Raw genomic sequence first — 22,139 nt, 5'->3', positions numbered from 1 at the left:
ACAAACTGACTCGGCTGCAGTCTCCAGAACGTCCAAAAGCCCATGTTGTAGGATCGGTGTACATACATAGGCTTAGACCAACTATAAAGTTAGCCTTGACCGTGAAGCTGATAAATTCATATCACACCACAGCAATCAAGCTGATAAACTCGGTATCAACGTTTTATTAATGAAAGCATACATACAAAAAAAGATCCCATACAAATTCTCAATTTCTATATTTGTTACATTAAAGATACAATTAATTAGCACATATCAGAAGATTATAAATGATTCAATTTCAGGTGGATACGATTTTATACAGAAATATCCCGATCCTGTAATAGCAGACGATTAACTCTTACAAAACGGTTTAGCAAAATACAGCATTACGGAATGTTCTTATTCCATAAATAGCAACATATCTTATCAAAATATATACAGTGTTTTATTAGAACTTGCTGGTAATATTTATGGACGATACTTTGGAAAACATCTTAAAAGTAATCAATACGCGATGGATAATGGATAATTAGTTGCAGACGGCCTCGGAGTAATTTGTCAGATAACACCGAGTGTTTATCGTCTTGTGTAACTGGCCAGGAACAGCTGGTTCGATCCCTTCTGACCAAAATAGATTTCGATCCAATGATTTGTTTCGTCGATATGTTTGTGGTTTTTGTAGAACACAAACATTTACAACGACGGGTATTTGAAACATAAGTAACTTTTTTGAGCTCTTCCCCAGATCTCACAGTTTGCTACTATTTTCCTTCATTTTTAGTAACAAATTACAAAGTCGTTCGCTCCGAGATCATATTCGTGGTCAGCAGTATGTCCTTAACATTTTCTTCACATTCGATAGTAATTTATCATTCTAACATGCCAGGTCAACGGTGCATAAGACATTTTAGTAACCCGTGAAAAGGTACTATGAAAAAAACCATAGTTCGATAGTCCATCGACACTTGCGCAATCGGTGAGCTATTTTCGGTGAAATCATAAATCCGATAGAAATCCATTCTTTCTTCGAGTATTGAGAAATTATAGTTCACGATATTTTCACCTAAGTTAGAAGATTCGACTGAAAGTAAATATAGTAAAATTGGAGTCAGTTTTGAATACATGGCAGTAAGAGTAAGCTTGTAGATTATTTTTCAGACGATGTGACGACACAGTTCATTTTTACGGAGATCGTTCCACTTATAATTTAGACATTAAGACGATCAGACTTCAAAAACCTCAAAGTTAACTAGGCTAAACCTGGAGCCGATTCTACATGTCTGAGCTAAACTTTGAATTTCGGATCGGGGTTCAGAGTTGAAAATACAATAATTCTAACTTGAATAAAACATAAAGAAATTCACATGAAGCTGGGTGCAACACTTCGAAAAATGTTTTCGAATACTTACGACAGTTGGGGAAGATGCGCTGCACGCAAGACATCGTCCCATCGATGCACAGACATAAATTACAATCCTGTTTTACGTGGTGTCCGTGTCGGAATTCTTCACACTTTCTCGTCTGCTGAAAATACTCGCAATACCGTCCGTGATAACCGCTACAAATATAAACATGAAAACATATTTTTGTCAGAATGAATTTAACGGAAATGTTCTTAATGCGTTTATCATTCACAGAAAGATGTTTAAATCTTTGACAATGAACGTATCAAAAATATTCGCAGGGGATCGTCTCGAAAATTCGGGACATGGTCATTCGAAGATCTACAAACGGTACGCGAACAAAGGCGCTAAACGCTAAACTTGCGCGTTCGTAATTCTCATTTACGCGAAGAATATCAACTTTTTCTTTTTATAGAATCTTCGTGGTGCAAAGGCTAATTATCAGATAAGGATTCAGTGCAGGTAAAATCAGTCGTGTGTTGCAGACATCACCTGTCATTACTTCGTCAAACACCGTGCGCTGATAAGCAACTGTTACTAGACTTACTGCGTACATAATTAAATGCGGACATACCTGGATAAAACACAGGTGTAAAGCGGGCTATCTGATCTTACCCGTATTTAATATTTTCACAGATGGATATCATTTCGTAATAAATCGTGAATTTGCACAGATTTCGCCGACTCATCCCCCACCCACAATCAGGTTGTGTAATTGAAAATGAAATCAAGGTCCAGACGATGAATTCACGTGATACTTACGTCGGACAAATGCAAAAACTCCCCAGGTAACATGTTCCACCATTCTGACAACATTTATCCCAGGATATGGGTCTGAAAGCACTGGAACGGCTTGCGGCTGAAATGTATAATTCATGACACAGAACATAAAAGCTTTTCTTTTCGTAAGAAAATGAAAATGGAAGTCGCGAGATATTAATTTCTTGGGGTATCATCTGACAATTTGATCTCTAGGGTGAGATCGAAACTTCGGCGTCTTTTTATTTTTTGATAAAATAAATTATCGATTTCGAAATGCTTTTAACTTGTACATACTGGGTTTTTCTCTTATTAATTTCTTGAAATCATACGTAGGCCTACTGGCGTATGTATTCAATTCCATCGGGATCCAATCAAAGGAAAAGCTAAATATTTCGACCCCCGTTGTCAACTTTCGTCGTGTGATCTACCCGTTTAATGCATGTAATTCCCCTCTTCCTTATGAGCGTGTATACATTATAAAGCGAACAATGGATGCGATATAAACAATGAATTAGAGAGAAATCACGTAATATTTAGCCCCAAATTGGTAGACCCGGCACCCCTCGGCTATAGTTATTCGACATCTGGCGTTCCCGGCGACCGTCAATATTAATTAGTAGCTTAATCAGTCGTAAGACAATCACGGCACCTTTTGCCGGGTATGTTTCAATGGAATTACGTAATAGATGGACGCTAAGTTGACGACGATGCCTCCATGCGGATAAGCCAATTATCTTTGCGGCGATAATTGTACTAAATCGTTCACCGAACAATAAAATAGCGGTGGAAATTGGTTCGAATACCGTACGTACCTTTCTGATGATGTGACTTTTGGTGTCTCGTTTTCGTGTGTTTTCTTGGATGGCGAATCCGGTGGCCATTTCCTCCTGGAAGTTTTGAAATAAAGCTGAATAAAAACCCAAAAACCTATCGCCAACCCGCAATCGTGTTTCTCAAGCAGATGCTCTAAAATGGTCACCTCTTTGTGGACAACTCGCGATCATGGCTATCAGTTGCGAATAGTGCGACTGATTTTGGGGAGCTAACTTTGGCCCTCCCAACTCTAAGCTTCCTAACAACCCAAAGCCAATCGTAGCTGTATAGGTTGAGAACCGGGGGACAAGCCAAGGATCTAATTCATGAATATTAATTTCATCAAAGTGGACCGTTTTTCGGATTATGGGTAGTTCGTCGTAGCCCCCTTAACTCACATAAGCTTAAGGCTATTCTCTAAAAATCAATCTATATTAATTGTCATTTTTGACTTTCGCCCCAAATACTTTTAACACCTCGGAGAAAAGGATGCGCGAGTATCGGGGCTCCATATAGCGCTAGGTAGATCCCCAGAGGATTTCACGTGGGAAGTTGTTACGGCATTCTGTCGACCGCCTGCGGCAATAGAGCGGAAGACCTTCCCGTAGTATCTTTATTATTAGTGAATAGAATATTACGTCAATATCCCTAGGAAAATATTACAAAAGCATTGTCCGAAGACGATCGCCTTCAATACCTCCTTAATGTCTAATTGGTCTCTTAATCTCTTAACCGGTTAATGGTTCACTTCACGTGAATTCTCGGAACGTATAAATCTATTATTGTCATTCGAAACGAAACTCTGTGCGGCCGATACAAGTCAAACCAAAACGCGGTGATAGATCATAATCTTGATTGTATTTGAAACTGTTAAAAGGTTTCGACGTACAATGTCATGTGGTTGGGGATCTGTCGTTTGTACGCCGGCTCCTATCTAATTCAAGTCAAATTTTACCGAAAGATAGATACGAACGAAACGAATAGTTAACTTCTTCATCTAAGGTTTAATTAATTTTGTTTCACCTGAACAACTCGATTTCTTATTTACACCGCTTTTCAATGCATGAAAAACGTCTGGCCCAAAAGATATCACTAATTCAAGAAATGTCTTACCTTTTAACAAATTTCCGCTAGATTCTAGTATGGATGCTCTACCGTTAACTAAATCTATTATCGTAACGAATAGCATAATAATTACGCCAAAACTGTAATTCAAACTGAAAGGGAAAATGTGCAAATATGTATTTGAGTTTTGATTAGAGAATTGAATTCTAGCTTCATTTTAAAATTTCCACATGATCGCAAAATATATTTAGTAGTAGGCCTTCTTTTGGCCAAAAACCATTTTCTTATTCTTAGAAATTGAGATACATATTTCAAATATGTCAACATTACAACGAAATCAGATGTTAAAACTTTAGATGTCATTCTCATTCTGATTAACAAGTAAGAAGACTTTTCTAACTTTAAAACTATATGACGTTTTGAATTATAATCAGTCCACGTTGTAATGTGATCGAAACTTTGATGAAATTTTTACCTGAAACTAAACTGCATGTTAAATCATCCATCGATTGAAGGCGAAATCCGCGAGATGCTTCCCGTATGAGATTTGAGATTGATATGATGATGGACTCTACCTGACGTTGATATAGCTCCCATATACCGAATGACCACTCGCTACTCGAGGCTAATCGCCGCTCAATCCACGTCACGTGACCATATCGGGGGTCCCCGCGGGGCAATTAACTCCCGCGATATAAACACAAGACCCGATTACGCAATTATTTCAGAAAGTGTTATAAATCTAAGGGTCTATTGTTTCACTCGGTGTCTCTACGCGCAAGGAATGTGATCACGACGCGGGCTCATTAATCCCCCATTCATCCTTATATCAACAGATTTTCTTGTAATCTCGACATTGCAAAATGTTGACTTATTTTCGAGTATTACTTTGTTCCATTATTGAAAGTACTACTATGTAATCATTTTTCGATAAAGAAAAGATAATGTTAATGCAAACGACATCGACAACTTGACACCGTGTTTTCTAAGTCCTAATTACAAAAGTCGTCATGAATGACATGGATATTTCAACTTAACTATTGACTTCATCATGGGACTCTAAAAATGAAATTGATTTTAAAGGCCCAAAATAACATAGATGATATATTTCTGAAAGCGTGTTTTTATTGGTGCCATCGCTTCGGCTGGCACCTGTGAGCATGGTCACCGGAGATTCGAGTTTTCGAAAAATCCACTTGTGACAGACGTTGTTTTTCGCACCCTTTGTGACTGTTACAGATTTGGGGCTCCAGAGATAGTGTCGCGGTCAGATTAATTCAACTAGCCTGGTATAGTTTAGCGCCTTAAGTGGGTTCTTTCGGAATTAAGAACTCAAGTTGTTTTTCTACAGGGCTGATATGATTACAATAAGTAATGCATTGTTTGAGTTCATTTCCCTTTTTGTAATGCTAGACTAGGGGTTTTGAAAATTATCAGCTTGCTGCGCAGAGCTCCAATTAACCTAGGAAAAATACACATTCCGTTCGTCATTTCATGATATAATTCTGCATTTTGGGTAGATCACCGCACGTCGCAGTTCCTCGCGCCTAGTCTTCCTCTTCTCGTTAAAAGCAGCGACATCGCGTGCAGCATGGATAAATTTCAACCAGTTAAATTAGCCCGTGTAAGTATCTAATAACGCGTAGAATCTCAATTCTGGGATATTTTCGTAAGGTTAATATTTTAAGGTAGACGTCAATCAGTAAATTAAGCTGTTTTAAAGCGCATATTTTATGGATTAATGCGTTGAAAAGAAACTGTTCTGTCCGACGTAGATGGCAGCACTTGTTTCACTCGGCAACTTAGGCCTCCAAGCATAGCCCGGATGTGCTGTTTTGTGTATTAAAAAAGTAAAAATATAGAAATATCCTGCAAAGTGTAATGGGCTTTCCGCGTAATAATTTGATGGTTTTTACAGATTGTATTTTAGTCGAAATTAATTCAATCTGAATCAGCAGTCAGGAACACTTTCCAAAAACGGCTTATTCTGCCAATTTCGGCGTTTTCCGCCAATAACGGCAGAATCAGCCGTTTATGGATCACTCAGTTTTGAAACTTTTACAGTCGTTTATGGCTTAATCAGCCAGTTTCAGCTCACTAAGTTTCGAGTTTTGCTTTAAAGTTTTTTGCGCACTTCCGGTCAAATTAGCGCATGTTGCCGATTACGTCATAATCTCGAGCAGACGATAAGCTTTCATATGACGCTAGGATGGAAATTTTTGAGCTAGGTAAAGTGGTCAAATTCACGTTTTTCTAAATGATTACGTCATATGCAGCCCAAAAACTCCGGGAAAACTCTCAAAACTACTACAGCATGAAACAAGTTTATTAATCATGATTTTTGTTAAAAATAAATTTGGGAACTAGTTTTAAAAACTATTATAAAGTTTTCAATTAAACGTTGCCATGGGTACACATAAAAACATTCGCCATTTCTGGCGTATTCTGCCGTTTTTGGCGTAGCTAGTTTTATAATCATAAACTATTAAGCCATTATTGGCAGTCCACTTGTTATATAAGAGGATTCCCCCACCCGCTTAGACGTTTTCCCTAGTGTCTACACGGTACTTTTTTTCGGAATAAAATAATTAATTTGCTGAGGTGAACGGATGTGTAAATATTATATAATAAAGATAAAATAATTATTATAATTATCATTCTCATAAGACAAATCAATCATGGATCATGTATAAACTAGTGTATCAAAAATCTAGTTTTAAGTTTTGCCCATGGTCTTATCTTGCCTAATAAAGCATAGAATGGTTGAGGGATATATTGGACTGCATATGATGTTGGTTAATTGAAGGCAATTAACATCTTCGATGCCTCCCAGCTAATTGGACTTGTGATGGGTAGTGATTGAATGAATTGGTGGCCGATGACGTTACAACACTCAAAATCAATACAGCTGTATCTAGATTCATTTCAAAATAAAACAGACATTTTCGAAACAATTTGGGATACATGTATGTATATATTTATTACATAGAATACAGGTATACAGAAAGAACAGAATTCAAATACATTTGCCATCGGAAACCCATACATTTATATTTGATTCTTTCTTGAAGCCTGGAATGGATCAATGAGATTAATTTTTCGGCGCAAATATACAAATGTATGCCAGCAGAAAAGCGATGATGTCATAATAGGGACTCCCATCGAACTAAGCATTATAAATAGCACCTGTAAAACTATCTAAGCTAAAAACGCCGTTTCTGGCGATGTAGTTTTAAAAACTGTAACAGCTGAAAACGGCGGAAATGGCGTTTTTTAAGAACAAGCCAAAAATGGCAGAAAACGCCGATTTTGGCTAAATTGGCAGAAGCAGTTTAAAACTGAGTAATCCATAAATGGCTGATTCTGCCGTTATTGGCGGAAAACGCCGAAATTGGCAGAATAAGCCGTTTTTGGAAAGTGTTCCTGACTGATCAGGTGGCAGCATTACTAATACTACTACTGACTGTATAAGTGATATAAGAAATGGAATTGTACTTGTACTTTGTAGGTCACAAAACTTCTGGGACGTACTGGGTCCCAAGGACAATGTACACAGGTAAATAGATCGCCTGGGATGAATTAAGATATCGTTCCAATGACTGAACTCTTCATTAAATCGGCTTTTCTCCGCAATTCCAGGTTCGCGTCGAATTCTTGGACGACAGCAACCGATCGATTATCCGAAATGTGAAAGGACCCGTTCGTGAGGGCGACATCTTGACATTGCTCGAGTCAGAAAGAGAAGCAAGAAGATTAAGATAACAGGTATAATCTCGACCATCCATAAAATATATTTTGAAATTTTGATTCAATTTTTTACTCAGATTGGTGGAAATAGGTATGAATTGACTTAGGCCGAAAATATCGGTTATCAACTGATTTGAAAAATTATTTTCTATGAACACTGTATCAGCCAAGCCTAGATCTGGGGAACAATGCCCCACCTAACCCCTGGGCCCGGTTTCATGAAAAAGTTAAACTCAAATTTTTGGTGTAATTGCCATTGGTTACTTCATGTTTTAAATGAGGACAACAATTCAAGCTTCACCGTTTTAGGCTTGAACTTTTTCGTGAAGCTAGACCCTGGTTATATACTTGTTTTTATCTCTTTGGTTTGTTCTTTCAGGATTTTGTGCCTTCTCTCGGCGATGATAGTAAAAAAGATTAGAAAACCACATCTTGAAATTGTACTTTTCACTTGAGGAAATATCTTTATTTGCTTGAATTTCAATGATGTAAATAAAAAAAAATTCTAACAAGATTTCTTATTTGATTTTCAATATTTTACCCTCAAACCCTGTGAATCACCGTTTTTCTTATATTGTTGGCATCCTCTCGGTAGGGATTCGAACCTGATGATATTGCTACACTCAGCCACAGCACGAACGACTCATTGGATGAAAGGACTTTACTTAGAAATTAATTTTTTATGATCAACTTTCTCAGGGCAGTATTCTCTCTATGGATTGGAAGAATAATGATTCATTTTCTTGAGATTGAATTTGACCCATGATACATAGTCATAGGCCTACTTAGTTACCTAATCGTTGGTGGTAAACTTTTTATAATGGAATGGGCTTATGTGAAAATATCCGATCGTGAAACTAAACCACACACACGTTATTGACTATAAGGCCTACTGTATTAAGCTACACCCAAAACATGTTGGATCGCTGCTACTGGGTTATAGTCATGGAATCGCTGATTTCTATCTTATTCTATATCCCAGACAAAAGTAAATAGATTCTATCTCGACCCTAAATCCATCGCCTTGCGAAGTAAACGAATTGGGAAATTGGCGAATAAAGGAAGTAATTGAATTTGAATTTGTGAAGCGGTCGTTACATTTCGTGTACTTTTTCCATAGATTTTTCGATTTTTCATCTGTTTGTGTAGGAAAATACCATGGCATCGACATCTGGTGCAACCAGGCAGCTCACCCCGCTCATGATGAAATTAAGAAACTTTCTGAATCAGGTAAATTGAGTATTTGGACGCAATAACGATGGAAAACGCTTGCCATTTTTTCAATTCCAATTTAAATATACTTTATTGTACAAATTTGGTTTTCAGAGAACACTGAAAGATCATCAACGTTTTGAGCAGTCGATGGCGAAAAGGACTCAACCTCTTCCAATTCTGCCGGATGGCGTTTCGCATAAATTAAGTAGTAACTATTATTGCCGGCGAGATGGACGTCGCGAATCTAGACCACCGACCATCGTTTATGACGCAGGACAGAAAAAGCTTTCAGCTTGATCAACAGCAGAACAGAGCGTGATTGTATTAGTAAATAGCATATTTATTGTGTAGCCTGAATTTCGAAATAAATGGAATTATTAAAATACTTGTATGGACTGACTCCAACCATTGCATGGAGTGTTCTGCGTGTTTGTAAATGATATCTGACGATTGTTGCTGATTTTACATTTAGTAAATAGAATATTGTTTTCATGAAATTGTTTTTTTTAATTAGTTCTAGGCTTTGTGGTCATTCGAACCACACCGCACCACACTGACTTCGGTTTGGAAGAAAGTCCTAAAAATGTAGAGAAATTGAAATGTGTATCTATTTCATTGAAATTTTACTATGTGGAAGTTCTGAATGACATTGAAGGATGACTAGTATAACTTCGTTTATGTTGATAAGTGAACCCACTGGATTATAGGATTCGAATCTAATGGCATTCATTGAACGCATGAAAATAATTATACATAGAGGGCAGCACAGTACGGTAGTATGAACTGTCAAAATTGAGCTCGGTTGGAAGTTTATTCGATCGACAGATATGGCATCAGAATCTCACCAAGATTACGATCGAGCTGATAAATCAGAGCAGGAAAACGAAAAACAGGGAAATATTTATAAACCCGGATGCATATTTTGTGCGATTGCTCAAAATAACGATCCCAAAACTACGATTCTGTACGAGGTAAAAATCTTAAAAACCAATCAAAATTATTTTTATTGATCAACAAATATATAACGAAATATCGAGATATTTTTAACTGTTTGTAACACCTGACGATGGTATCTAGAGCCAGAGAGAGAGAGAGAGAGAGAGTCCACACCATGTCATAATTTTTCATTCTATAAGTAAATTTTTCTAAAGTTTACAAACGATTGTAGGTAGGCCTATCGGGTTTCCCATTCTACTACTTATATGATGTTTGATGTTTTAGGATGATGATGTAGTTGTTTTTAAGGATCACAGACCTGCAGCTCCTCATCACTATTTATCCATTCCGAAACAACACATACGAGATGCCAACTCATTGGGTCCCGAACATATTGATTTAGGTCTGTATCTCATAAAACGATGTTTGCTGGGCTTGTTACGATAATAACGACACATACATTGTATAAATCTATAGTAGAACTCACTTAATTCAGATCATTTGGTACCAATGAATTTTATCGGCTTTATAAATATACATGATAAAACATCATATTTTACATAAATTTACAATGGATCGTAAATAATATCCAGGACCCAGTTCCACAGTTGTGAGTTAGAGTTAAGTCTGAGTTAAAGTTAGTTCATTTTCAATGAGTTAACCCAGGGTCAAATCTTAACTCAGAACTGTGGAACTGGGTCCAGATTAGATTTGAATCCTGATTAAACCGATCTAGATTAACTGTATTTGACTGTACATCTCTAACCTGGATTGCCTTCTAAGTGCGTGCTTGTCATTGTTACAGTTGAACATTTGGTAACTGCTGGTAAACAAGTTCTCCAGGAACAAGGCGGCAATGTTAATGACGTCAGGTAATTGTAAAACATAATAGAGAAAACGTTTACAAAAGGGATATTTCATTCAGTTTGCGAAGGGTTAAGCTGTAAGATCATCGTGTATCAGACCAGAAGGCCATGCATTGCAGAAAACTTTACATGAAATAGGCGGTGACACCAATTGTCTGGAAGTAGAATAGTCTCTGGGGTCATGAAAGAGTTTAAGCTTAAAATGGTTAAGCTCTGCTCATTTGAGATCATGGATGTAAGCTATTGCAATTATCAATGAACCAAGAATTTAAGTTTCGACTTTTTCATGAAACTCGACCCAAATTCGGTAGTCCTGAATTAGATTAAAACTCAGAACCACGAAACTCTCGGTCAATCTGATTTTCAATATCAAGAATGGTCGTACTGTTAATTTGTATATTTTTTTAGGCTGGGGTTCCACTGGCCTCCGTTTCGTATGGTCGATCATTTGCACGTCCATGTCATTTCACCCGAAAGTGAAATGCGACTAATCAGTCGAGCTATGTTCTGGCCGAATTCGTTCTGGTTCGTTACGGTGAGTCTCTTAGAGTTATCCTTCTTTCTCGTGTTTATCGTATTCAGGTTCGGATTTCACTGGGCTCCGTTCAATAGCGTTTACCACCTACATCTACACGTGTTATCACCGGTGTCCGGTATCAAACGATTTTTCGTTCTGACGGCGAAATATAAACCCGGGTGCTTCTGGTTTAGAACAGTAAGTTTAGAGACAACATATAATCAGCAGCTAGTGCGATAACTTTATATCAATTAATCCTGATTAAACAGCACACAGCCCTGACATAATATTTATGAAGATACAAATATCTATTTTAACCTAATTTGATATATCAGGAGCCAGTTGCTCAAAAGTTGGTTAGAGTTAACCAGTGGTTAGTTGATTCAGTGACAATTAAAAGAGCGTTGTTACTGTGGTATTTATCCGTCAGTTTCCTTTAACCAACTTTTGAGCAACCGACCCATGATTTGTAAAAAATCGGGGAGAATTTTTATGAGAAATAAAGGATGGGGAGGGGTAGGTTGTGGAGGTTAGTGGAAGGTTTGATGAGTTGTTGTCTTTGACATGTTGTTCGTTGAGAAGTTTGGCAAGAATTACCTTGATGCTAACTGCCCTGAGTAGCCGCTTGTTATGTATCTGTCGAGGGTTCCACTGGTTTTCCATAGAAAGATCTACAAGATCCTGTCAGTGTTACTCATTATGACAAGCTGTATAGCCAAATGGACTAGTTATACTGGTCTACTGGTTTAATCACCTGCAATTGATGTAAATATAATAACTTGATACGATGTGTCTTTAATTCTAGGTTGATTGGATTCGAGAAAGGTTAAAAAAACTGAAAGAAAAATCCGATATAAAAAATCCGAAACTGTGATAGATTTGTAATCATTGGATAATGTGTATTATGTAGAAAAGCGTACGTATTAATCAAATTGTTCGTTGCAATCTGCTGTTCGAGCCGATACAGTATGTGTTTATCTTTTGGGAGAAAAGTTTCTTCAGTAATCATCTGAACAACCTGATCAAACTCTCAATCAAACTCGTTAAGTTATCATAGTAGGACAATCATAATGATGAATTATCCAAATAACGACGGTCATGTAGTAGTAGATTGTACCTGAATTACAAATTAGGACAAGATAGTCATGACGACAGCAGTCATTGACAACTTAATCGAGTTTGATTGAACCTGTTTCATTTGCATGTAGGGAATTATTGATTCGAGGCCTACGAGAGATTTCAGTCCAGCTATCCCCTTTTAGTTTAGTTCCCTCCATGATGATTAATTCCTTTTTTTCTAATTACCAATATTCTATTAGCGTTATACATGTACGAGTTAAATTGTTATGAATTTGTTGTATTCGACTTTGCAAGTTTAGTTATAAATCGAAATAATCTTTTTAGAGAAATCTGTCAAATGACATGCAACAATTAATGTACGCATTGTTCTTCTGTAGTGAATAATTTTTACTCTCTTTGTTTGAGATGGAATGGAAATTTCAACATTTCATTTTCTTTAATGATTAACTTTCAAAAAGTTTGCCCCTAAATTAGGTAATGTCTGTTTTTTGAATTAGTTTAGACTAGTTGCAGTCTATGAGGTATATTCGGAGAACAAACAATAGTGATGAAAACGTCAGAAAAACGGAAGTTATTGTTTCATCACTATTGTGTGTATTTTGAATATCATGTCTGATTTGTACATTTGGTAATGTTATACTATTTTTTCGAGAGTTTGTTCAAATGTGAAATAAAATCAAAACTATATATCCCACTAATCGTATTGTGATTACTGATATGTAATACGGCAATATGTTTTACATATTTCAGTCGGCTTCTTGGATGAAGACTTTTGTAATTCATGTAAATTGTTTTAAACAATAAGCTATTTAATTGAGATGAATAAATACCGGTATTTTAGATGTATTTTCGAAATTTCTAATCGATATTCTTCGAATTCTCGGTGTCTCGGGTGTCTGCCACAGAAAAGAGATTCTTCTAAGTACCCACTTGTCTGTATCGGACGCTGAAGCTATCTCACCTTCGGGACAAATCCACCGGTCAAATACTAAATGCGATGATTCGACCAGAGGTTTCGCACCTCCCTGGGTCGACAGATCGCAGTGGAGTCGCATATTTGATCCAAAGGCAGACTTAGCAGCGCAAAAAATGAAATGGGCATATTGTAAAGTCGCCTATCCACGCATAGGGAAGGGGTGGCTGAAATGGTGGTCTTGGAATTGTTGAAATTTCCGTACATTTCAATGCAATTTCTAGGCCCCGTCTTGTGTGACATTAAGTCTTGCGCAGCGGAATTTAGATCTATTAGTTGCGGATAGAAAAATTGCCGTTGTTTTTTCAAAAGGGTGCGGGAAAATTGCGACTGGCGCACGTACTCCTTATCCGGATCGTGGTCCACGATTGAGATAGAATACGACATCTATTCCGAAGTGATAGAAAACTAAAGACATTCCGAGGATATAACAAGAAGCAATTTCTATTTGTGGAACTTTTTTTTAATACGATACTCGGTAACATTGCAACATTATACTGGCTGAATGTGATATACATGTATATATAGACGACGATAGTTCATATAATTCGGGAGAGGTAACTTTAATGAAACAGATGATTATTCAGATCAAATCATTACCGTCTTGGAGTGTCCAAGGAGCTAACAAAATATAAATAGACATGTAGTTATTTACATGTATAGTTAGATAACATACGCCGGTTTAAAAAAAAGAGAACTAACAGAGTTAACAACGAAGAACAACATATCATTCGCTCCTCCTTTTACAATTATTCGTAGTAGATACCGTACACGGTGCCTACGGCCCAGATCTGACGATTTTCATAGGAAGCCGAGGCATAAGTATCCCGATTAACGTCCCATATACAACGACTGCCCGCTCTGACGTCCTGGTCCTTCTTCTCGCCGATACTAACCAACGCTATGATCTTGTATCTGTATATGAAAAAAATGACGACAATTTTACCGTCACTTACAAACTACAACATATTACAACGTAATGTACGACTATACCGGTAGACAAAAACTGCACGAAACGAGGGAAAAACATTTCTTGATTTTGGAGGTATTCATTGGAAAATCACCGGGACTGGGACCGACATATATACATCGTGGTTTTATGTAACCTTAGAGTAATTATCTTGTTAAGATGATAAAGGAGTTTCCGGTTTCTATGTTTCCTGGCGTTCCCTCGAGGTCCCCAGCATTGATTTGCTTTGGAATGACGCACGGATAAGTTAATCGAGCGAATGACCGCCACATTATGGCGCCTAAACTGGAAACTTCTTATTACATCAAGCTGTAAACGCACAAATTTAATTTCGAATCAAAAAGTGTCTCTGCTAGCCATACGCGTGTAGAGCCAACTTCTCGACGTTTAGTAAAAAGGAACGAGTAAATATGATGTTGTCAGCGTGTAGCCAGTTGAGATGCTAGTCAGACCTTGGCGATTCAGGTGCAGTATAGATTTATTCAAATAGACCGACCAGCGAAGTTTCCAAAAATATAAAAGAAATCCTCTAACAACGTTAAATAAAAAGAGTCGACGTCTTTTGATGTCGCTTGCCTTTTGAAGTCGAGCTCTTTAACCATTGCTTTGATCTGTTGAGAAAGTGCCCTTGCTTTCGTGCTGCACTGGGATGCGTCGTAGGCCTGACCTAGAATAATGGAGTATTGCATTTGATCTTATTTTGTGGAGTGCGATTAATTCATCCTATGTATCTTAATAACCTCTTTTATGATGAAAAAGTAGGCCTTCCCGAAGATTGCGTGAAGGTGCATTTAATCTTATTTGTCGAGTGTGATTAATTCGTCCATGTATCTCTTTATAACCTCTTTTGAAATTAAAAACTGCCTTCCCGAAGATTGCGTGTTTTTCTAAGGAATTTGATCTGTCTAAATGTTTACATTATTCTGTATTACATTTCATCTGGAACTTTACATCTGTTAACTCATGCACATCCTATTTATGGTTGCAAAATCTAAATATCCTCATTACCTTCGAGATGAGTATTGAGAACTTCTTCGATGATCTTTTTTACTTTCTCAGCTTGAAACTTTTTCGGTGGCTCCATTTGAAATGTATTTTCGAGCACTACCTAGAAAAGTTAGCAATTTGGATTTAGAAAAAAAAACGCCTGCTGAAAATATATAAACACCCGGCTATTATGCGTACCTTTCGATGTGGTTTCGGAATTCCCTCGTGGAACTCTTCGTTCATTCTGGGTTCGAAGGCGAAAGAAGTGATGCTGGAACCGCATGGTACAGGTTTGAAATGCGCTGGAACCTCGAATAAACTGCCTCTTCTCGAAGCTTTCTGATTTATTGCGCCTGTGAAATCTTCATCCATTTTCTTTTTCTGGCTGAAAAAAAGAATGTTATTCGCTTCGTTAATAGTCTAGAAGTGGTTTGAGGTCAGAGTCGATACGTGTGTATGTTTGCATACCTTAACTATCTTTTTGTTGATATAATCTCATTTATCGATAAATGAAATTCTGCTATTGTAAAAAAAAATCGATTAAAAAAGTAAACACATGAACAGTAAGGTTACATATGTGAACCGGATCATTCATCGGACGATTTTCATGTTTAACAGACATTGATTAAATTGAATATTCCATAGACCCTAGATTGGGTAACGTCGTGATTTTTAAAGAATCTCACCCACCCCCTCCCCAAAAATTGTGGGCAATCAAAAAAAGCATCAGAATTGGGAATTAAAGTTAGATTTTCAAACGTTCAAGGAGAACTTCATCATATTTTGCATTGGTTTATTATGTGTATTTTTTATTTTCCTATTTTTTTAAAAACGTTTAAATTCACGCGACAATTTCGACCCGGCCCGTAAAAATCAATCGTAAGCTTAAAACACCGTACGGTGCTGCCACGAAGTTAAAAAATCTAGAGCGAACTTAATTTTTGTACTGTTTAATTCATTTGTGGGGTTATAAAACTCCTGAAAACGATGACCGTTTTTTAACTGCGCAAAAATGGCTCGATAAGGAGAATTTGAACGAAAAGGAGTTTAAATTTAAAGCAGATTAGAAAGAATTACATGAATTTGTAGCGTCTGCTAAATGTCAAAGTGTCTTCTACGTCACCTCTTAGCGTAACTAAAACTGCTATACGAAACGTAGATAAAGATTCGTTCGCTTGACACGAACATTTTCTTTTAAGATGTCACTTAATTTAAAATGAATTATTTTTATTATTAATCAACGTATAGTTTGGCTGAAAATATTGCTCAATACTGAATAAATTGTAAGATTTTGTATACGACGTTTCCGCTTTAGTGTTTCTCAAATCTCGCATTATCTCGCGTGAAGACAACATGGAAGATCAAGTCGTCGATCAGGTGCCGGTCATTGCAGTTACAGCCGCTGTTGGTGCTGTTATTCTGCTCCTGGTACTGCTGTGCAACGTTCGAAAAAGTCTCAGTGTTTCCAAAAAGCGCAAAGGTATATTTGCGAACACTTCCTTCGTTGTCTTGAGCCCTTAAATTATCAAACAAAATGTCCCGATCAAGAAGGAAATCACGGGTTTTTCGCCTCATACACTGCTGTAACTACGATCATCCTCACAATATCCAGCATCAGTATTCCACCGACCATCCTCCCCGGCGATTCAAACCTGATGGCATCGCTAGACTCTCAGCCACAACACGAAATCTGGCCCACAATCCTGCCACTACTAATAGACCTGAGTGGCGGTGTCGTGAGCAGAGCCAGGGAGGGGCAGAGCCAGAGGTAGTCATAGTTAGTTACCTAATCGTTGGTGGTAAGCTTTTTATAATGGGATGGGCTTATACCAACGAATACCAATAAATATGTGGTTTGTGAAAATATTCGACAGACAAGTTACTGACTATCTGAATACCAAACGTTAGGGTTCATTATAACCAAACAACGGATACTAGACTATTGTCTATTTCAACTTGACTTAAGAGGACGTGGCCTAGGTCAGTCAGTTTTGGTGGTACCTTCCCGACTCATGACTGCCAAAACACAATTTTTATCTATTTACTTTGCAGGAAAAAATCAGACCAATGGAGTTTCGCATTCAAAAAAGAAAGCGCCCCCTCCGCAATCGAAAAAAGCTAAGCCGTCAAATAGAGTGGTGAAGCATTCGTTTAGCCATCCATGGCTGGCTGGAACATTGAAAGGACACGGTGGAAATGTGCTCGGTCTTGATTTTAGCGTTAACAACAAATATTTAATATCGTGTGCTGAAGGTTTGTTTCACTTGTTGTTTTGAAAGTCGACCAATTACGAAAAAAATCTGGGCCCAGTTGTTCGAAAGTTGGTTGTTGAAATTAACCAGTTGAAACAGGGTTGTAACCGTGCAATTAATGCGATGGGTTAACCTTAAAGTACTTTAGAGCAAATGGCTCCTGGAATTTGATAACTTATGGTCACTGAATCCGCTTTATACGTATTATCAGGATTTTTAAAGATTTTGTAATGTAACTTTTTCGTTGCAGATCGCACAGTTTACCTTTGGAGCGTCAAAGACTTTGCGCAAAAGGAACACAAGTCAATACGAAGTAACGTGGAATTGGACCACGCTACAAAAATCAAATTCAGTCCTGATTCAAGGTAAGAGTGGGGCCAGTGGCCAGAGAGTCTGTTCGTATGAATTCAATATTTTTAGGGAGAAATATTTTAAAAAATTGTGAATTAGTTCACCGCAGGTACTGTATCTGGAAAGTAAGCGATTTAAGTATCCGGTTTGACATGTGTCAATTCTGAAAGCAAATTTGCTCTTCCTCAGCTTTTTCATGATTCACAAGTTGAAAGCGAATTTCTTCTTTCTCGATTTTCAGAGCATTTATTGTTAGTCTGTACTATGCAAATACGATACGAGTTTATAAGATTGGAAAGAAAGACGATGGAACGCCTGGAAATATCACCGCTGTTCTTGATTTCCCTCAGGTATGCTAATAATGCTTTCCTAAGAACTTATGGTAAAAAATGAAGCAAAGTATTAGTTAAACTGTACAGGGTTCCCACGGGTTGGCCAATATCATTTTCGATACCTTTTCCAAACACGTTTGCTGCTGATCGTTTAGCATGTGGATTCGCTCTTCTCGTCGTTGCCCCTAGAAAAATTGTGAATTTAGTGTGCACCGGACTATTTTCAGGAACATGGTAATTGTGAGATTTTCAAGATCGGAATTGCAAGCAATGGGAAGTTTATTATGACTGCGTATAAAGATACTACTATTATTTTATGGGATTTAAAAGGTAAAGTCAATTACTTAGCTGCGTCGATTGCAGAGATCAAAATATTTTTGTTTGGTTATTCATGTACATCGTTTTTGAATTGTTCGTTGCAGGAGAGATTTTAGCTAAAATCGATACTCATCAAATGTCGAATTCGTGTTGCGTAATATCGCCGTGTGGCAGATTCGTCGGTTCGTCCGGTTTCACGCCGGACGTTAAAGTCTGGTCGGTCGTTTTCGATAAGACGTCATCGTTTAAAGAAGTTTCACGAGCGTTCGAACTGAAAGGACACAACGCCGGAATCTACTCGTTTTCCTTTTCGAACGACTCTACCCGGTAATTCCTGATGATTGCTCAATTATTAACGGTCAACTCCATATCTTCTATCGATTTGGAAAACTAGTTTATAATCAGTTTAGGAATGGCCTCCAATTAACCAGGTTCTCAACTCGATATCTTCCATTTTTAAGTTGAATTTATACACTTTTCAGAATGGCTTCCGTAGCCAAAGATGGAACCTGGAAATTCTGGGATACGAACAGTAAGTTGTTCCTTGAAACATTGTTCTGATACAATCAAAGTTTATCATAACGTCATCCTTTTTGATGCCAACATTTAACAAATGCAGTCAAACTTGCTTAATCGGGATTGATTTTGGTTTTGATCTAATTTGGGCATTATTTATGGTCTACCTATACATAAATTTACACGAGTAAAATATGAAGTTAAATGTGGATTTCTCATAAACAAGATGGATTTTGTTGGTCTCAAAATTTGAGACCAACAAAAACCATTTAATGGTTAATTAACAAAAACCTTTTAATAATCTAGCGGATCTGATCCACATGTATATGAATCTTATCTCGTATTCAATAAAAATACTATTCTTTGTGAAATTATATTCTTTAATGGCGTGTTATTCCTGGTCCTGAGATTCTACGCTTGAATTATATCTGAGTACATTTCATTGAATTTCAGTTGAATATCAGTTAGGACAAGAACCGTATCTGTTGCATACAGGAAAATTCGTATCACCCGGACTTAGTACGATCACTCTGGCTCCCGATGGTTTGTCGTGCGTGATCGCCACTGGAAAAACGCTCACAGTTTTTAACACCGTGTCCGGAAACTTAGCCGTCACATATGAGAACGTGCATGCCGGTGGGTTTAGATTTTATTTTGTCATTACCATCATCGTTAAAATCGCTTTTGATATAGGGATGAACTGACTACTGCTATTATTTTAGGGCTCAATCATTCTCAAAATATCAAAAATTTGCTCAAAATCAAATAGATTTCTAGTTAATTTTTATTTCGATGTCAAATTAATCTTATTTCAGTTTCAAATACTCCCATAAAGAATTTCAGGTAGTTAGGTCTGTGTAGGGTTGATATTAAAATGAGTACCCCTTGCCACTAGCTATTCTGCCAGATATGGCCAATGTAACAATAGGACAACTCTGCCAAAATTGAGTTCATTATCACACATAGAATATTAAGCTAATCTTGTCTCTTGCCAAATTGGGTTGATCATCATACAGAGCGCGAGATTTAATTCATCATTCATAATAATAATATAATAATATGTGGTTTATATAGCGCTAAATCCAGCCAGGCTGCTCAGAGCGCTTTACATTTTTCGATATTATTACCCCGGCCAATTTTATACTCTAACATGTATCAGTCATCTCTCCCTGGGGAGAAGTAACACCGAGCTGCTTACAAACGCTCAGGAGTCATATATCAGGCCAGGTACCCATTTACTCCTGGGTGGAGAGAGGCAATGAGGATAAGTGTCTTGCCCGGGGACACTACATAGAATTTGAAAAAAAATGGATAGATTTTAATTCAGTCTGAGAGGAAATCAGTTTTCCAAATGTGCACTATCATCGCCCGTTCGATCCTCGTTTATTGTCACGATTAACAACAGAATCCTTAATTGCTATCGATGCCATGCTATGGATATTACCAAAACTGCTATTACTACCTTTAGCCTGAACGTTTTACCTTTTCGTTTTCAGATGAAATAACTGAAGTGGCTTACGATCAAGGCAGCAAATACATCGTATATACCGGAGATCGGCATATCTGCGTATTCTATAACATTCCCGGCGCTCAGGCGAAAGTCGCCGATTTGACCGAGAAAAAAATGAAAGCGAAAACTCACAGTATCCGAGAACGATTATCGCCGCAATTAGACGAGGCGAGGTAAGATTTGACGAGGGAATTTGGTGATGATTTTGAAGATTAAACGAAAAATTCAGGGCGGGTTCTGAAACTACACTTTTCTATTTTTAGGAAATATTTGGAAAACCTGCTGGAGACCGTTTCTCAGAAGACGCCATAAATTCTTCAAAGTTTTATTCTAAAAATATAGGGTGCTTAAAAAATATCAACCCTCGACTCAGTTCTACAGTTGTTGTTCGTTAGGATATGAAACACTAAGACAAAGTAATTGGAAATGAACTCACATAGACATTGTAAAACGAGAAGGATAGTATTTTATAGGTTAACTTGTTTATTTGAATTAGCGAAAGCTCGTACTTTGAATAAACTAGTTAACCTGTAAAGTACATGTGCTATCTATCTTGTCGTATTTATTCTACAACGGATTAACACGGCTCCTCTACGAATCTTTTCGTTTAGACAATGGAATTTTTGAAATCTTACCTACAACTGTGGAACTGGGCCTGCGGTCAGTTGCTCAAAAGTTCTTCTGAGTTAACACCATCAGGTAACTGATAGCAATGGAGTTTTTATTGTCACCATTACAAACTATCCATTATCTCCACTATCTCTTGAGCAACTGACCCTGTTCTTTGTCTATTGTAGTTCACACGACTACCGACATAGACGTTTGATCGCTTTGGTGATGGTTGGATCGTTTTAGGTCACATTTGAAATTCAGACTTGAAATAAAAACTACTGGCAAGGCCTGTTATATGTAACAACAGCTTTTTAAAGCGAGTGCTTACTTTTTAACACCAACATTCTTCAGAGAACAAATATGCCAAATCTCACAAATATGCCTTAAATTCAATGAGAATACTTTAAAACACTTTTATGTAAAATGCCATATTTTTGGTACTGATGATGGTTTAATATAACAGACATTGACTGTACATTCATTCTATTAGTACATGATTAATGGCAATGGATTATTTTAGGCTGAATTAAACATGTATCCAGAACAGAGTGCATGCAATACAATTGAGAAGTTATACGTTGACCCGGTATAATTGCATTTGTTAAATGTTTTATTGTTACTTAAGCTTTTAAAGGGAGCATTGCGGTGAAGTGTCAACATTCTTTCATATATTCAAGAGTTTTCAGTGGTTGCACCATTTTTCTCAGCAAAAATGTCAGGGATGTAAATCATGCTGTCCGAACTTTAATTTTAAGATTTCAAATAGTGTGCATTGTTCCCTCGAGAAGTAAATATTTGTAATAAAAAGATATTTGAATAAACAATTTATTTCCATACAATTATCCTGTTTTTGTCGATTCAATGCATGATATATGATATTTGATGGCTGATACTAAGATTTCCATTCTTTTAACGTTGTTTGTTGGGATCAG

General features: G+C 37.2%; 5 protein-coding genes across 12 annotated transcripts; 4 read left to right on the top strand and 1 right to left on the bottom strand.

Annotated features, from left to right (window-relative positions):
* Positions 1–5,545: 5,545 nt before the first annotated feature.
* On the top strand, positions 5,546–8,286 carry LOC141898666 (small ribosomal subunit protein eS28). The gene is made up of 4 exons (XM_074784696.1): positions 5,546–5,649; positions 7,534–7,581; positions 7,665–7,790; positions 8,152–8,286. The coding sequence occupies exons 1-3, from the start codon at positions 5,617–5,619 to the stop codon at positions 7,785–7,787; spliced, it is 204 nt and encodes a 67-aa protein (XP_074640797.1). The 5' UTR covers positions 5,546–5,616; the 3' UTR covers positions 7,788–7,790; positions 8,152–8,286.
* Positions 8,287–8,840: 554 nt separating this feature from the next.
* LOC141900156 (NADH dehydrogenase [ubiquinone] 1 alpha subcomplex subunit 7-like) lies at positions 8,841–9,461 on the top strand. Its single transcript, XM_074786925.1, has 2 exons — positions 8,841–9,002; positions 9,099–9,461. The coding sequence occupies exons 1-2, from the start codon at positions 8,931–8,933 to the stop codon at positions 9,282–9,284; spliced, it is 258 nt and encodes an 85-aa protein (XP_074643026.1). The 5' UTR covers positions 8,841–8,930; the 3' UTR covers positions 9,285–9,461.
* Positions 9,462–9,770: 309 nt separating this feature from the next.
* LOC141898665 (adenosine 5'-monophosphoramidase HINT3-like) lies at positions 9,771–13,221 on the top strand. 2 transcript variants are annotated; one of them, XM_074784694.1, is made up of 5 exons: positions 9,771–9,958; positions 10,209–10,326; positions 10,729–10,795; positions 11,372–11,504; positions 12,112–13,221. In XM_074784694.1, the coding sequence occupies exons 1-5, from the start codon at positions 9,815–9,817 to the stop codon at positions 12,178–12,180; spliced, it is 531 nt and encodes a 176-aa protein (XP_074640795.1). In that variant the 5' UTR covers positions 9,771–9,814; the 3' UTR covers positions 12,181–13,221. The 2 variants fall into 2 exon arrangements, with proteins under 2 accessions (XP_074640795.1, XP_074640796.1); XM_074784695.1 differs by lacking the exon at positions 11,372–11,504 and adding an exon at positions 11,198–11,324.
* Positions 13,222–13,838: 617 nt separating this feature from the next.
* Positions 13,839–15,891, bottom strand: LOC141900373 (dynein light chain Tctex-type 5-B-like). 4 transcript variants are annotated; one of them, XM_074787242.1, is made up of 5 exons: positions 15,785–15,891; positions 15,515–15,701; positions 15,338–15,437; positions 14,906–14,996; positions 13,839–14,274 (listed from the first exon to the last, which is right to left on the bottom strand). In XM_074787242.1, exons 2-5 carry the CDS (start codon positions 15,686–15,688, stop codon positions 14,109–14,111), a joined length of 531 nt encoding a protein of 176 aa, XP_074643343.1. In that variant the 5' UTR covers positions 15,689–15,701; positions 15,785–15,891; the 3' UTR covers positions 13,839–14,108. The 4 variants fall into 4 exon arrangements, with proteins under 4 accessions (XP_074643343.1, XP_074643344.1, XP_074643342.1 ...); XM_074787243.1 differs by lacking the exon at positions 15,785–15,891 and having other exon boundaries at positions 13,839–13,980; positions 14,062–14,274; positions 15,515–15,732; XM_074787241.1 differs by lacking the exon at positions 15,785–15,891 and having other exon boundaries at positions 15,515–15,732.
* Positions 15,892–16,663: 772 nt separating this feature from the next.
* On the top strand, positions 16,664–22,010 carry LOC141898754 (transducin beta-like protein 2). 4 transcript variants are annotated; one of them, XR_012618592.1, is made up of 12 exons: positions 16,664–16,796; positions 17,369–17,569; positions 17,819–17,933; positions 18,161–18,269; positions 18,479–18,581; positions 18,674–18,896; positions 19,052–19,101; positions 19,539–19,721; positions 20,582–20,768; positions 20,859–21,011; positions 21,207–21,294; positions 21,393–22,010. XR_012618592.1 is itself a non-coding variant. In XM_074784834.1 (11 exons), exons 1-10 carry the CDS (start codon positions 16,670–16,672, stop codon positions 20,905–20,907), a joined length of 1,347 nt encoding a protein of 448 aa, XP_074640935.1. In that variant the 5' UTR covers positions 16,664–16,669; the 3' UTR covers positions 20,908–20,938; positions 21,393–22,010. The 4 variants fall into 4 exon arrangements, 2 of the variants coding, with proteins under 2 accessions (XP_074640935.1, XP_074640934.1); XR_012618591.1 differs by having other exon boundaries at positions 21,207–22,010; XM_074784834.1 differs by lacking the exon at positions 21,207–21,294 and having other exon boundaries at positions 20,859–20,938.
* The last annotated feature ends 129 nt before the right edge of the window (positions 22,011–22,139 follow it).

The sequence above is a fragment of the Tubulanus polymorphus genome, chromosome 2 (genome assembly GCF_964204645.1).
Source record: "Tubulanus polymorphus chromosome 2, tnTubPoly1.2, whole genome shotgun sequence".
In the NCBI taxonomy this organism is placed as follows: domain Eukaryota; kingdom Metazoa; phylum Nemertea; class Palaeonemertea; order Tubulaniformes; family Tubulanidae; genus Tubulanus; species Tubulanus polymorphus.
The sequence above is the reverse complement of the archived record's forward strand: the minus strand, read 5'-3'. Positions and strand labels throughout refer to the sequence as shown.

Bases quoted from the DNA above. Each gene is read 5' to 3' on its own strand.
- LOC141898666 (XM_074784696.1), top strand. From the start codon at position 5,617: ATGGATAAATTTCAACCAGTTAAATTAGCCCGT. The intron at 5,650-7,533 runs GTAAGTATCTAA...TGTACTTTGTAG, and splicing joins AACCAGTTAAATTAGCCCGT to GTCACAAAACTTCTGGGACG. The intron at 7,582-7,664 runs GTAAATAGATCG...CCGCAATTCCAG, and splicing joins CCCAAGGACAATGTACACAG to GTTCGCGTCGAATTCTTGGA.
- LOC141898665 (XM_074784694.1), top strand. From the start codon at position 9,815: ATGGCATCAGAATCTCACCAAGATTACGATCGAGCTGATAAATCAGAG. The intron at 9,959-10,208 runs GTAAAAATCTTA...TTGATGTTTTAG, and splicing joins AAACTACGATTCTGTACGAG to GATGATGATGTAGTTGTTTT. The intron at 10,327-10,728 runs GTCTGTATCTCA...TCATTGTTACAG, and splicing joins TCCCGAACATATTGATTTAG to TTGAACATTTGGTAACTGCT.
- LOC141898754 (XM_074784834.1), top strand. From the start codon at position 16,670: ATGGAAGATCAAGTCGTCGATCAGGTGCCGGTCATTGCAGTTACAGCC. The intron at 16,797-17,368 runs GTATATTTGCGA...TTTACTTTGCAG, and splicing joins TGTTTCCAAAAAGCGCAAAG to GAAAAAATCAGACCAATGGA. The intron at 18,582-18,673 runs GTAAAGTCAATT...TGTTCGTTGCAG, and splicing joins TATTTTATGGGATTTAAAAG to GAGAGATTTTAGCTAAAATC.
- LOC141900373 (XM_074787242.1), bottom strand. From the start codon at position 15,688: ATGGATGAAGATTTCACAGGCGCAATAAATCAGAAAGCTTCGAGAAGA. The intron at 15,438-15,514 runs GTACGCATAATA...TAACTTTTCTAG, and splicing joins TTCCGAAACCACATCGAAAG to GTAGTGCTCGAAAATACATT. The intron at 14,275-14,905 runs GCAAGCGACATC...TTTCATATACAG, and splicing joins AAAGAGCTCGACTTCAAAAG to ATACAAGATCATAGCGTTGG.
- LOC141900156 (XM_074786925.1), top strand. From the start codon at position 8,931: ATGGCATCGACATCTGGTGCAACCAGGCAGCTCACCCCGCTCATGATG. The intron at 9,003-9,098 runs GTAAATTGAGTA...TTTGGTTTTCAG, and splicing joins TAAGAAACTTTCTGAATCAG to AGAACACTGAAAGATCATCA.